The sequence below is a fragment of the Piliocolobus tephrosceles genome, chromosome 1 (genome assembly GCF_002776525.5).
Source record: "Piliocolobus tephrosceles isolate RC106 chromosome 1, ASM277652v3, whole genome shotgun sequence".
Lineage (NCBI taxonomy): Eukaryota > Metazoa > Chordata > Mammalia > Primates > Cercopithecidae > Piliocolobus > Piliocolobus tephrosceles.
This window is the reverse complement of record NC_045434.1, coordinates 73,310,934-73,325,297: the sequence shown is the minus strand read 5'-3', so window position 1 is coordinate 73,325,297 and position 14,364 is coordinate 73,310,934. Positions and strand designations below refer to the sequence as shown.

General features: G+C 34.3%; 1 protein-coding gene across 11 annotated transcripts in view; it reads left to right on the top strand.

Moving 5' to 3' along the window:
- The window catches only part of ESRRG (estrogen related receptor gamma), a 597,265-nt gene extending 583,366 nt beyond the window's left edge, over nt 1-13,899 (top strand). For 8 of the 11 annotated variants that reach the window (XM_023203728.2, XM_023203736.2, XM_023203732.2 and 5 more), the window contains one exon: nt 9,946-13,894. In XM_023203728.2, the coding sequence (XP_023059496.1) occupies nt 9,946-10,190 (245 nt within the window). In that variant the 3' untranslated portion in view covers nt 10,191-13,894. Of the gene's footprint in view, nt 1-9,945 lie in introns of all 11 variants that reach the window. The other 3 variants (XM_023203733.1, XM_023203731.1, XM_023203725.2) reach the window with 2 other exon arrangements.
- Nucleotides 13,900-14,364: the final 465 nt, after the last annotated feature.

Sequence of the window (14,364 nt, the reverse complement as noted above, 5' to 3'; positions counted from 1 at the left end):
TTTAGAGTACCTGAATTAGTAGCAGTATTTCTGTCTCTGTTGCTTAGAAGTATAAACATTAATATTTCTGACAGATAAATGTCCTAATCCACATATTCTACTTCTGGGAGAGGAAGTGACTACCTCACAGCAGTGACTGATGATTAGAAAGTGTTTAAAGAATTAGTTCATTTATTTTTCACGTCTAAAGTCAGAAATGGTCAATAAGCTCCCCTTTCTTCTCTTATCATGGTAGTTGAGTACCATTGCTTCTTCTACAAAAAAGTATCTGTCCCAAAATATTCTTTCAGGGGATTCCATCTTTCATTTAGTCACTCAATACCAAGAAAGATCAATTGAATCAGAGTCCATATTAAAGAATAACTGATTAAGTATTCTAAGGACTATTTTCATCTCTAAATTGTGCCACCTCTACTGTGTTGTGTAACTATGGCCTTTTTTTCACCCACCTAACCTGCAAGCCCCATCATTTTAGTTTGGGGTAAACAACTCAAAAAGTCGGCTTCTTTGATACTGTTAATATGATGTTGTTTTATTCCATGTTTGACTGTTATTTGGAGCACAGCAATGAAGTTGTAGATCCAGGATGGAGTGTAGACTCAAACTTGCTTAGATCCAATGTAGGTTTCTTAAACTGCCCAGGCACATATCAGTATAAAAATATTTTAATACTTTAGACACCTTAAAGGGCTTCTATTTTTGTTGTTGTTGTTGTTGTTTCTGTGTGTGTGTGTGTGTAGGTGCGTGTGCGCGCGCACGTGCATGTGTGTTTAGGAATTCCAGATTAACATAAGTAACTTTTTGTGCAAAAATGAAAATCTATTTCAGTGTAATTTAAGTAGATATCTTAGCTTTTCCTGCATGGATGTAGGTGTTAACAACCATTGTCTTGTTTATTTAAATTTTAGCTTATTTTAAACATCGGTCTTTATTCAATAACTATAAATGTTGTGCTTATGCTTGGAAAACAGGCTTCCTGATGATGTCTACCATATTTTTTGTAGCTTTGTTTCTGTCATAAGTGAATTCAGGAATACTTATAACACCAGAACATCACTGGAAACTCTATCTTCATCTGTATGGCCAAAACAACAATATGTTATCGACTGTTATAATTCTACAGTTTTCACATTCAAATCTTTGAAAACCCTAAATAATAGTTTCAATTACTTTTGAAGATAAGAAACTTACAGTCTCGTTTAAGCTATACATTATCTTATTTTTGAGTATTAACAACCTCTTAAGTAATTATTGCATCCCTGATATATCTATGTGCAATTGAATTTTAAAAGAAAACTCTAGGTCACAATTTTAATATTGTAAGTCTTAGGCCCCAGTTTTTTCATGTATGTAACAAGAGGCTTGACTAATATCAAATTCTTTCCAACTCTGGAATTCTATGATTCTATAATTAATTTCATCTCTGTGTTAGAAAATATAGTAAAGTATTTCTATAAGCACCTCAGTAAGATTATATGATGGGATTTATTTCTCTTCATTGGATCTTTTGATTCTTATGTTAGAATTTGTTTGAAATTATATACTGTAAGATGAAAAGCAGTTTAAGCTAATGAATCACTTTAGTCTGACCGTTCTCTGTTGCTCAAGTCATAAGCCCTTCAGTCCCTAAATCTGCCACTCACATCCCAGTCTTTTTCACCCCTGCCCCGCCCCAGCCTGAAGGCAGGTGAGCCTAATCCATTCAAGAATAAACATGTTTCAAGTCGAGTTTTCTTTTTAACTTCTACATGTTATTTCCAGAATAATAGCACCTGTTGATATCAAGCTACAAGTAATGATTTGGTTATCAATTTAAAATCATAAATAGCTAGAACGACCTCATGACAGCATTCTGTTGTTCTTAAGGACAATTGGTTATGTATGTAGAGTTGTATAATTTCAAGGTATAGAAAGTTTATCATTGCTGTAGGATACTGGAATGGGCACCATATTTAATTAGGGTATTTGGACCCTCATATAGGTTTGGCTTAGTGTGTTTTCATTACCACTCCATTAGGGGAGCCTTTTTAGATATGGTTTTCCTAGTAGCCCCCTGATTAAATAATACCTTCTGTTTAGGATATATATACACACACACATATATGTACATATGTATACACACATCTATGCATATATATATCATATTATATTATATATACACATTTTACCTAAAAAGAGGAATGTTTTCTACTCTCAAATTACAAATTTCACCTCCTTTGAAAATATGTTGCTTAAATACATAACTGTTTTCTCATCTGTAAAAGAAGGCAGGTAAATTAAATAATGTCTAATATACCTTAAATGGCCTAAAAATTTTAGATTTATTACTTTTAAGTAAAGGTGGCCAATTTGGTTTCATACATGTGTATATATATAGGTGCATATGTGTGTGAATGTTGTGTGTGTGTGTGTGTGGGGGGGGGTGATATGTGTGTAAAGTAAAATTAGGCCTTAGTCAATTTTACAAAATTTTGGCTAAATTAGTTGATTTGATATTCTGGAGATAGTTTTAGCTGCTGGTCAAGAGATTATCCTTTTTCAGAATCTTTCTGTAGACATTTCCTTTTTTAAGCTTGGGAATCTTATTTGATTTCCACAACATACCTGTGCAGTAGGCATGTCCAATATCATTTTACAGGTAAGTGAAGAAAGCTGATAATCATGCATGGCTATTATGAGGCAGAAGGTGGGACCTTCTGTCCTTTGCTATCAACAAGCTATTTCTATTCCACAAATAATTATATACATATTTTTAAAAGGAGTAATGCAGAAGACTTTACCCATTATAATTTCACATCTGGGAGCCCAAGTTAGTAGTTTTAATTTGAGAATGTCATGCCCACTTCCTTTATCTTGCCATCTTCTAGGAGTTAGAAGACTATAAAACTACCCAAGAAAGTGACAAACAAAATTGGACATGAAATGCTTACTAAGAAATTGTAATGTTTTATGAGAAATGAATATGTGTAAGCTTTGTGTGGCAGGTAGAACTTTGTTCCTGATTTTTACTCAGAGCAAACCATAAGTAATACTATCAGGTAAATAAGAAATCAAAATTATAACCTTCCATCTCCTAGTTTACTTTTCATTGGTTTTTACTCAAGTCTGCCTTCACTGAATTATTTTAATTTTATTTAGAATAATATATTTTGGAAGTGAGCTTTTTAAATTTAATACAACCCTTAAATTTTAAACATATTACAGTATTGTAACTTTTAGGTAAAAACATAAAAGCTGACTCTTAAATGTTTCTTTTCATGTTCAATGATCACTGTGTCTTGGCATGGTATCAGAAATATTTGCTGCAGATAGCTTTGGCCTCCCAAAGATATTTACGTGAGTAAATACTTGGGTAATATGTGCTTATTATCTGGGCAATAAGCACATAAAATACTCTGCAGTTGCTTATTTCCAGGAAATGATTATAACATAACATTGTTTTCATCTATATATTTTAAGATAATGAGCTCTGTTACAAAAGGTCATTAGCATGGTGCAGATCATCTATGATGTTGTGAAATGTTGAACTCTTCACCAACCAAATTGATATCAACATTCACTTACCCAGTATACTGTAATTGTCCTCATGACTTTTGGCAAAATGAGTTAGAAACCCCCTGGAAAAGTATAAGATATGGAGAGAGAGACAGAAGGCCTTAAGTAATTACAGAAAAATAGAAAAGATCTAGCAGGTAAATCCCATTGTGCAAGGTAAACATAACAATTTAAACAGTAATTTGGGACTTGTAAGGAGCCTGAAGGAAAGAAACTACAATCATGACCACGGAGGTTTTCTGTGGTTCAACATTTTATATAAATAGAGTCAGAGTGATTTGTGTGGCTGGTGTAAATGTCAAAGAAAGTTAGCTTTTTAGCCACAGCAAGCAATGAGGAAAACGGGCCTTCTAAAAAAACTAAAAGTATCTTAATGGAGAGCTCTGAAATGGAAAGTTCTATTTATTGTCACCATGGTTAAGCAGAAAAATCAGAATTATTATTACTATTTTCAATATTAAAATCATAAGGTTTCTGGGTTGGAAGAAACCTAAACTTTTTTTTTTTTTTTTTTTTAATTCAGCTCCCTACTTGATTTGTGAAAGGCTTCCTTGATATTTCTGCCATCTGTTTCTATAGCCGCCATAGAATTCTGCTTGATTTGTTACTTTCTAGAAGAGACCATTCCATCAGAAATTTTTCTCTCTCTCTTTTTATCTATATCATTTTAATGCAAAATAAAACACACAAAAATATAGACCTTAATGAGTGTATGAGTTTCTTATGCTACATTGACAAATGACCATAACTTGATGGCTTTAAATGACACGTATTTATTCTCTTACAGTTCTGGATGTCAAATGTCGATCAGTTTCACTAGGTGTAAGACAATGTATGGACAGGGTTTCACTCCCTCTGGAGATGCTAGGGAAGAATCCGTTTCCATGGCCTTTCCCAGCTCCTAGGGCTGAGTTTCTTGGCTCAGGGTACCCTCCTCCATCTTTAAAGCCAGGAGTAGCATTTTGCTTCAGTGGTAACATTGTCTTCTTCTTCCTTTGCTTCCAAGGACACCGCTTTCATTGAGTGCCCACCTGAATAATCTAGGATAATCTCCCGTATCAAGATCCTTAACTTAATCACATCTACAAAGTTCATTTTGCCATAGGAGGTACATTCACAGGTACTAGAGATTAGGACCTGAATATCTTCAGGGCCATTTTTCAGCCTACCACAATGAGTACATGAGCAAGATCAAGAATAAAACTTGTGATGTAACCCCTGAAAGCTCTTCAAGTGTCTCGTTCCTATCTCAGCCCCTTCCCTTCCCACAAAAATAATCACTATCCTATCCTGAGTTTTATAGTCATCACTTCCTTTTATTATAGTTTTTTAAAAATAAATGTGTATACTTAGCTACTACAATTTAGTCTTGCTCATTTACCCATTAAAAAAAAGGATGAATTTTTAAGTCAGTACTCCAAAGTTCCTCCTTCATTTTCTTTTTCCTACAATTTATTAGTTAAAGATGCCAGGCATTTGACCTACAGGGTTTTCCACTGTCTGGATTTTGAAGATTGCATAGTCTTGGAGAAGTTCATCATGTTTTTTCTGCCTGTTGCATTTTGTGCAAATTGGCAACTGGATCTGGAGACTTAATCACACTCAGGTTATATCCCTATGGCACCTATAAGTGATGTAGTGTTCACTGCAAGATGCATAATGTTTGTTTCTCTTTTTGTGATGTTAGCAACTGTTGACATTCTTTACCTAAATTTGTTAATCACTGGGGGTTGAAAAATAGTGATTTGTAATTTTGTCATTTTTCTTTTCTTTTTTCATTCAGTAGGTGGGATATGTATAAAGCAATGCTTTCTCTTATCTCTTATTTGGTTACCAGTGATACAATTTGTTTAGGAGAAGTAGTATAAGTGCTTTCTTATTTCTCTTTATTTACCAGCTTTCAGAGTAAATAATTGATGTCCTATTGAAAAATATTATAAACACAAGTATTCAGACATATTTAATGGATTTCAATCAGTCTCAATTATAATCCTTTTTGAAGTTAAAATTGTCCCATTTTTGTCAGTGGGAACCTCTTTGGGTTGGCTTCTGAAATCTTTTTGAATACCTAGTAGTTCTAGATAATATCCTTTCTATTTGGTGTGACAAAATATTCTATGTTAATTTTAAATATTTTCTGGTTGAAGCCTAGAATCAGATTACAACCTGGGCACTTGAGATGCCTTCCAGGGTTGGCCGTTCTTCCTAGGCCAACATCATCTGTCTACATAAGTACAGATCTGGGGATGCAGAGACACGTAGACCTCATTGTGTGTGTGTGTATGTGTGTGTGTGAATTTATGTATATTTTGGGAATACCCTGTCACCTAGTTTTTCTGTAAATGTCCTTGAGTTTTTAGTTTTGCCATGTAGTTGCTCTGTTTTTTTTTTTTGTTTGTTTTTTTGTTTGTTTTGTTGTTGTTGTTTTTATGTGAACATTTGGAGAGGCTAAAAAAATTCTACTATCTCTGTTAATTTAGAGTCAATTTCAAATGGTAATCAACCAGTGTTCCTCAGTACCCTAGTCAATTGCTACCCAAAGAACCACTCTGTTAGGTGCCGTATGTATTGCATATGGAAATTTAAGGATACAAATTCTGTTTTAGAAAATAGACCTTTTCCCCCTTCTCTATTCTGTCCATCACATTCTGTTTCATTCATTCAATGATTGGAGAGAGTCCCATTCACCCTTCCCTTACTACCCATCTTTATGTAGGCAGTTTACAAACATCAAAGAAAATCAAGTCCTGCGTTTCACAGAAAAGTTTTACACTGACTGTTGGTTTATGTTATATATTAGGCTCAAATCTGAATATACTGTGCCTGTATCTAATATTCAATTCCATATTCAAAATGAGATTTGGCACCCTTGAGAAAGTATTGCCAAGAATGGTCTAAAAGTCCTGAAGAAAGTTCCCAAGCGGGACTTAGGTACTTTGGATTAACTATGTCTGTGCACACAATGATTAATATTTTCTATCATAGAGAAGGGAAATATTTTATTCTAGGGAAGATATAAAAATAAAATCTTCTTTTTCAATGGCTGTAAGTCTTATTAAATTTGCAGCTGTAAGGATGATGATATTTAGCTATCTTCCCAAAGTAAATGATCTGAACTAGACATATTTTTGTTAGGATCCCTTTCACAGAGTAAAATATTGGAAGTTATGATAAAGTTCTGTTTTATTATTAGGTGTTAGACTTAATATATAGGTAATAGTATGTATGTTATATACATTCTGGTTATCTTTTGAAATATTGATTATTTTGGCATAGTATTTGTTTGTCTTATTGTCTAATTCAGTAGTTCTCAATCCTGGCTTGGCCGTAGAACTACCTAGACTTTTAGCAACGCTGATATCCTAGTTCTGGTGTCTGACTTAATAGATCTAGACTTGGGCCCAGTATCCAAGATTTTTAAGAACTCACCCATTGTTTTTAATATGTAGCCTTGTCCTGTCTAGTTAGTTTATAAACTTATGATATCCATTAAGTTTAGCCGGTTCCCATTAGCACAAATACTAGAACTATTTCCTTTAAAGCACAGTTAAAAAGAAACCAGCACGAACAATGAAAATGAAATAATTATATACACTAATGCCAGTTCTATTGAGCCTGGCGTCAATGTGTAAATTTAACCAAAAGAACAAAACAGAGATTAAAACCACAGATCCAGAACTTGAACTAGGATCCCTAATGGAGATTAATATTTTCTTCAGCAGTCTGCCAGCTGAATCATTGTCTAATTAAATAGTTCAGATTTAGTGAGTTTGCATTTAAAGTGTTAGCAGATCTGAGAATGGGTAAAGCTAAAATGAGTTAGAATCTTTTCTGTAAATGGGAAGTTAAATTATCATAGTAATTTGATTAAATCATTTTAAAATCTCTCATGCTAAATCACATCCTTTAAAGAATAGTTTGAAGTCTTAATTGCTGTTTGTAAGCATATCTCTCTGCTATTTGTTCTTGCCTCATTTCCCATGACATCCTATAATATATCTCCTGCTGGGCAAGAGTAGTGGGAAAGGCAAGACTTTGGGTAGGGCCGAGGTAACTGTGTAGCTGAATTCAAGCATTTAAAGATATGCCATGTCGAAAAAGGAAATTTATCCTGTATTGTTCTAGTAGTTAGAAACAGGACCAAATGATAGAATTTGGAGACAGATTTAGGAAAACTTAAAGAAGAAATTAATAATAATTAGTTTTGCCTTTTATCAAGGAGAATACTCTACATAGTTTTCATATGACTGGCAATGTCTTCATTAGGAATGTTGTAAAGAATGGCTGATGAAGATGGGAGTTTGAACAGGATGTGTTTAGAGGACAATTCATCTCATTTTTTAAGGGAGTGCACATTTAGTGTTCTATATTCTAGCAGCATTATTAATTTGAAGAATCTTGAATTTAAACCTGAGTCTCACACATATCACTAGTGCCACCTGGCTTCTAGGGTTTGGGGAGGTAAAATGAGGCCACATTTACCTGAAATAGGTGCTTAATAAATGGCAAATGTATTATTTTTATTCTGGTGTGTTTTGGTCTAGTTGGAAAATAGTTATTTCAAGTTTGTCACTGCAGAGTGTAATTTCCATTTTTTCCTTCCATCTTTTACTCTGTTTTCATGTAGAGAGCTAATTATTACACCCAGCATAAGTTGGGAAAATCCAACTCGTCTCTGTTCCCTTATGCACAAGGTCCTTATTACAGTCTTTTGTGTACCTAGAGACTCACCATGGTGTTTCCCCATACCTCCCGTTTTTCCTTCGGGTAGCACTTAAGTGCAAAAATAGAGAGAGAGAAAGAATATCAGAGCATGTTACCATCATCTCTATGAATGTTTTTCTGTCCCTAACATTACCAACCCTTAGATAACTTTAGAAAGTATGTGTGTTTGTTTCTAAGAGACAGCACCATAGGAGGTGGATGAGATTGCCATGCTGAGAGGAACCAGACTGGAGAGAAGCTGGGTAGAAATAATCCACAGGGAAAGGCCAGGCGTATGTTGGGGAGTGACTTGAATCCCACTCCAGGGCACACTGTCAACACTATTTCCCACTTTGGAAAAACTCCTTGTTTTTGCTCTGCCAGGCAGAAATTGAGTCTTGAGCAGTAAATACTTATAAGCAATTTTATTCCAGATTATTCAAATTTTTTTAAAGAGATGTCATTAAACTACCTAATGTGAATAGTGATCAGTTCACCAGTGATGTGGTGGAATGATTGAAAATGACAATGTAAATGAAAAAAAAAAAAAAAAAAACTAAACAAAATACGAATAAATTTCAAGACATGCTACTGGTTATATCTATCTTTTAATTATTTTGCCATATTTCTTTTTTATTATATGTTTAGCCACTTGCTTTTAAATTACATTCCCTCTCTCTTTTTGTTCATGTGATCTATGTTTGAATTGTATGAAAGATTAGGCTAACTACATATATCTTAGAGCTCAGCATTCTCAGAGAACTGGAATTATTAAACATGAAGAATCCCCCAAAGACTCCATTATGTGTAATTAACAGATAAACTGTCATCAGAATCAATAAAACGTGCTAAATGATTCAAACTTGTATATAATTAAGTGTCTGCTTTAGAGCTGGAGCTGTAACTTTTATTTTTCCCCACATCTCACATTTCTCACAAGAATAATTTGGCAGCCTTGTTAACCCTTTCTTTGCTTGATGGAATTAGATGTTCAAATTATTCATTTAAGGGTAAAGTTCACCTTTACAAATGTGAAAAATATTTCAGAACTCAGTGATCTGAAGACACCATTTGTTTTTCATCAGGGAAGTAGACTATGTAAGGACGTTTTAATGAACTGATACTACAACATTAAATATCCTAAAAGGATAAATAATGTATTGTGATTTCTGTACAGTGCTAGATTCAGTGTATTCACATGGAGTTCTTAGGAACTTAGTCATCAATTTTTTTCCCCTCTTTGGGAAATATTGGCTTTTCCAGGCAAGATCGGAATTTTAAACAACCTTCCCCCACACAGCACTAAGATAATACTTTTAATAGATGGCCTTCCATGGTTGGTTGTTGAATGTATGAATATATACCTGGATGAGACAATGAATAAAATAGTCAAGACTGTAATCTGTTAAAAGAAAGCCTTCTCTTGCTCAGCCTGAGGAGGAAAAATACACATTTTAAATCATAGATCTTTTCTAATAATTCCCATCTTCTAAGCTAGTATTAGACATTATGTAGGGAAATTTAGAAAGAAATAGAGACTGAAGAAATGCGAGACTCTGAACAAATCACAGTTGCAAGCTTAGAGAAGTTCAAAATAATTAATTTAATAACTAATTGTATAACTCTAGTCTACATAGGTTTGTTATTATTAATGTAATTACTTATATCTTTTGCTTCATTGCACAGACTCCATGCACATAGAAGATGTTGAAGCCGTTCAGAAGCTTCAGGATGTCTTACATGAGGCGCTGCAGGATTATGAAGCTGGCCAGCACATGGAAGACCCTCGTCGAGCTGGCAAGATGCTGATGACACTGCCACTCCTGAGGCAGACCTCTACCAAGGCCGTGCAGCATTTCTACAACATCAAACTAGAAGGCAAAGTCCCCATGCACAAACTTTTTTTGGAAATGCTGGAGGCCAAGGTCTGACTAAAAGCTCCCTGGGCCTTCCCATCCTTCATGTTGAAAAAGGGAAAATAAACCTAAGAGTGACATCGAAGAAACTTAGAGTTTAGTTAACAACATCAAAAATCAACAGACTGCACTGACAATTTAGCAGCAAGACTATGAAGCAGCTTTCAGATTCCTCCATAGCTTCCTGATGAGTTTCTTTCTACTTTCTCCACCATCTTCTTTCCTCTTCCTTCCCACATTTCTCTTCCTCTTTATTTTTTCTCCCTTCCTTCTTTCCCCCTCCCTTATTTCTTTGCTTCTTTCACTCCTAGTTCCCTTTCTCCTTTATTTTCTTCCCATCTGCCTGCCTGCCTTCTTTCTTTTCTTTGCTACTCTTGTTCCTCTCTTTACTCATCTTCCTCCTGTTTTCTAAATTTTAAATAGCTTTAGTTGTAAAAAAAAAAAAAAAAAAAAAAAAAAAAAATCCTTCCTTCCGCCTTTCCTTTCTTTCTTCCCTTTTTTCCTTTTTCCCTTTCCCTTTTCCTTTCCTTTTGATCTTCTTTCCATCTTTCTTTTTCTTCCTTCTGCTGCTGAACTTTTAAAAGAGGTCTCTAACTGAAAAGAGATGGAAGCCAGCCCTGCCAAAGGATGGAGATCCATAATATGGATGCCAGTGAACTTATTGTGAACCATACCGTCCCCAGTGACTAAGGAATCAAAGAGAGAGAACCAACGTACCTAAAAGTACAGTGCAACATATACGAATTGACTGAGTGCAGTATTAGATTTCATGGGAGCAGCCTCTAATTAGACAACTTAAGCAACGTTGCATCGGCTGCTTCTTATCATTGCTTTTCCATCTAGATCAGTTACAGCCATTTGATTCCTTAATTGTTTTTTCAAGTCTTCCAGGTATTTGTTAGTTTAGCTACTATGTAACTTTTTCAGGGAATAGTTTAAGCTTTATTCATTCATGCAATACTAAAGAGAAATAAGAATACTGCAATTTTGTGCTGGCTTTGAACAATTATGAACAATAATGAAGGACAAATGAATCCTGAAGGAAGATTTTTAAAAATGTTTTGTTTCTTCTTACAAATGGAGATTTTTTTGTACCAGCTTTACCACTTTTCAGCCATTTATTAATATGGGAATTTAACTTACTCAAGCAATAGTTGAAGGGAAGGTGCATATTATCACGGATGCAATTTATGTTGTGTGCCAGTCTGGTCCCAAACATCAGTTTCTTAACATGAGCTCCAGTTTACCTAAATGTTCACTGACACAAAGGATTAGATTACACCTACAGTGACTCTGAGTAGTCACACATATAAGCACTGCACATGAGATATAGATCCGTAGAATTATCAGGAGTGCACCTCTCTACTTGGGAGGTATAGTTGCCATATGATTTCTAGCTGCCACGGTGGTTAGGAATGTGATACTGCCTGTTTGCAAAGTTACAGACCTTGTCTCAGAAGGAGCTGTGAGCCAGTATTCATTTAAGAGGCAATAAGGCAAATGCCAGAATTAAAAACAAAATCATCAAAGACGGAAAACGCCTGACCAAATTCTAAAACCTAATCCATATAAGTTTATTCATTTAGAAATGTTCGTTTAAATTAATCTGCAGTTTTTACCAACAGCTAAGCCAATATATGTGCTTTTCAACCAGTATTGTCACAGCATGAAAGTCAGTCAGGTTCCAGACTGTTAAGAGGTGTAATCTAATGAAGAAATCAATTAGATGCCCCAAAATCTACAGTCGCTGAATAACCAATAAACAGTAACCTCCATCAAACGCTATACCAATGGACCAGTGTTAGTAGCTGCTCCCTGTACTATGTGAACAGTCTTACTCTATGTACACAGATGTAATTAAAATTGTAATCCTAACAAACAAAAGAAATGTAGTTCAGCTTTTCAATGTTTCATGTTTGCTGTGCTTTTCTGAATTTTATGTTGCATTCAAAGACTGTTGTCTTGTTCTTGTGGTGTTTGGATTCTTGTGGTGTGTGCTTTTAGACACAGGGTAGAATTAGAGACAATATTGGATGTACAATTCCTCAGGAGACTACAGTAGTATATTCTATTCCTTACCAGTAATAAGGTTCTTCCTAATAATTAATTAAGAGATTGAAACTCCAAACAAGTATTCATTATGAACAGATACACATCAAAATCATAATAATATTTTCAAAACAAGGAATAATTTCTCTAATGGTTTATTATAGAATACCAATGTATAGCTTAGAAATAAAACTTTGAATATTTCAAGAATATAGATAAGTCTAATTTTTAAATGCTGTATATATGGCTTTTGCTCAATCATCTCTCAGATGTTGTTATTAACTCGCTCTGTGTTGTTGCAAAACTTTTTGGTGCAGATTCGTTTCCAAAACTATTGCTACTTTGTGTGCTTTAAACAAAATACCTTGGGTTGATGAAACATCAGCCCAGTGCTAGGAATACTGTGTATCTATCATTAGCTATATGGGACTATATTGTAGATTGTGGTTTCTCAGTAGAGAAGTGACTGTAGTGTGATTCTAGATAAATCATCATTAGCAATTCATTCAGATGGTCAATAACTTGAAATTTATAGCTGTGATAGGAGTTCAGAAATTGGCACATCCCTTTAAAAATAACAACAGAAAATACAACTCCTGGGAAAAAAGGTGCTGATTCTATAAGATTATTTATATATGTAAGTGTTTAAAAAGATTATTTTCCAGAAAGTTTGTGCAGGGTTTAAGTTGCTACTATTCAACTACACTATATATAAATAAAATATATACAATATATACATTGTTTTCACTCTATCACATTGAAGTACTTGGGCTTCAGAAGTAAGAGCCAACCAACTGAAAACCTGAGATGGAGATATGTTCAAAGAACGAGATACAATTTTTTAGTTTTCAGTTTAACTCTCAGCATTACAAAAGAGTAAGTATCTCACAAATAGGAAATACAACTAAAACGTAGATTTAAAAAGAACTGCACGGGCTTTAGGGTAATTGCTCATCTTAAACCTCACTAGAGGGAAGTCTTTTCAAGTTTCAAGCAAGACCATTTACTTAATGTGAAGTTTTGGAAAGTTATAAAGGTGTATGTTTTAGCCATATGATTTTAATTTTAATTTTGCTTCTTTTAGGTTTGTTCTTATTTAAAGCAATATGATTGTGTGACTCCTTGTAGTTACACTTGTGTTTCAATCAGATCAGATTGTTGTATTTATTCCACTATTTTGCATTTAAATGATAACATAAAAGATATAAAAAATTTAAAACTGCTATTTTTCTTATAGAAGAGAAAATGGGTGTTGGTGATTGTATTTTAATTATTTAAGCGTCTCTGTTTACCTGCCTAGGAAAACATTTTATGGCAGTCTTATGTGCAAAGATCGTAAAAGGACAAAAAATTTAAACTGCTTCTAATAATCCAGGAGTTGCATTATAGCCAGTAGTAAAAATAATAATAATAATAATAAAACCATGTCTATAGCTGTAGATGGGCTCCACATCTGTAAAGCAATCAATTGTATATTTTTGTGATGTGTACCATACTGTGTGCTCCAGCAAATGTCCATTTGTGTAAATGTATTTATTTTATATTGTATATATTGTTAAATGCAAAAGGAGATATGATTCTGTAACTCCAATCAGTTCAGATGTGTAACTCAAATTATTATGCCTTTCAGGATGATGGTAGAGCAATATTAAACAAGCTTCCACTTTTGACTGCTCTTTTGTATTGTGTTTCTTTTTTTCCCCCACTAAAGAACCAAATCAACAAACACTGCCCTTTGTTGCTTCCATTCAAAGAGTATCTCTGAGTACCTGTTCCCTAAAAATAAAGTCAGAGTTTAAATGAGTGCTATATAAAGGCTTGTCAGAATGAATTCTAGGGTGCCAAGAGACATTTTGCATATTTAAGAGTATGCAAAGTGTCTCATGGCACATTAGAATTCATTCTGACAAGCCTTTATATAGCTCTTATTTAATCTTAAAGCATCTCCACATCATCCTGCATTACTCAAAATCATCGCCTCTATGTCAATGTCATAACAGAAAACTCTCCCCCTGTTTTAAGATCATATTAAAACCTGCTAGAGATACCCATTATTTCCCTCTATCAACAATTAAATCATGCGCTTGCTCTGAGCTCATCGGCAAGCTGCAGGCTGTGTGGAGCAGCAGTGGAGTTGCTG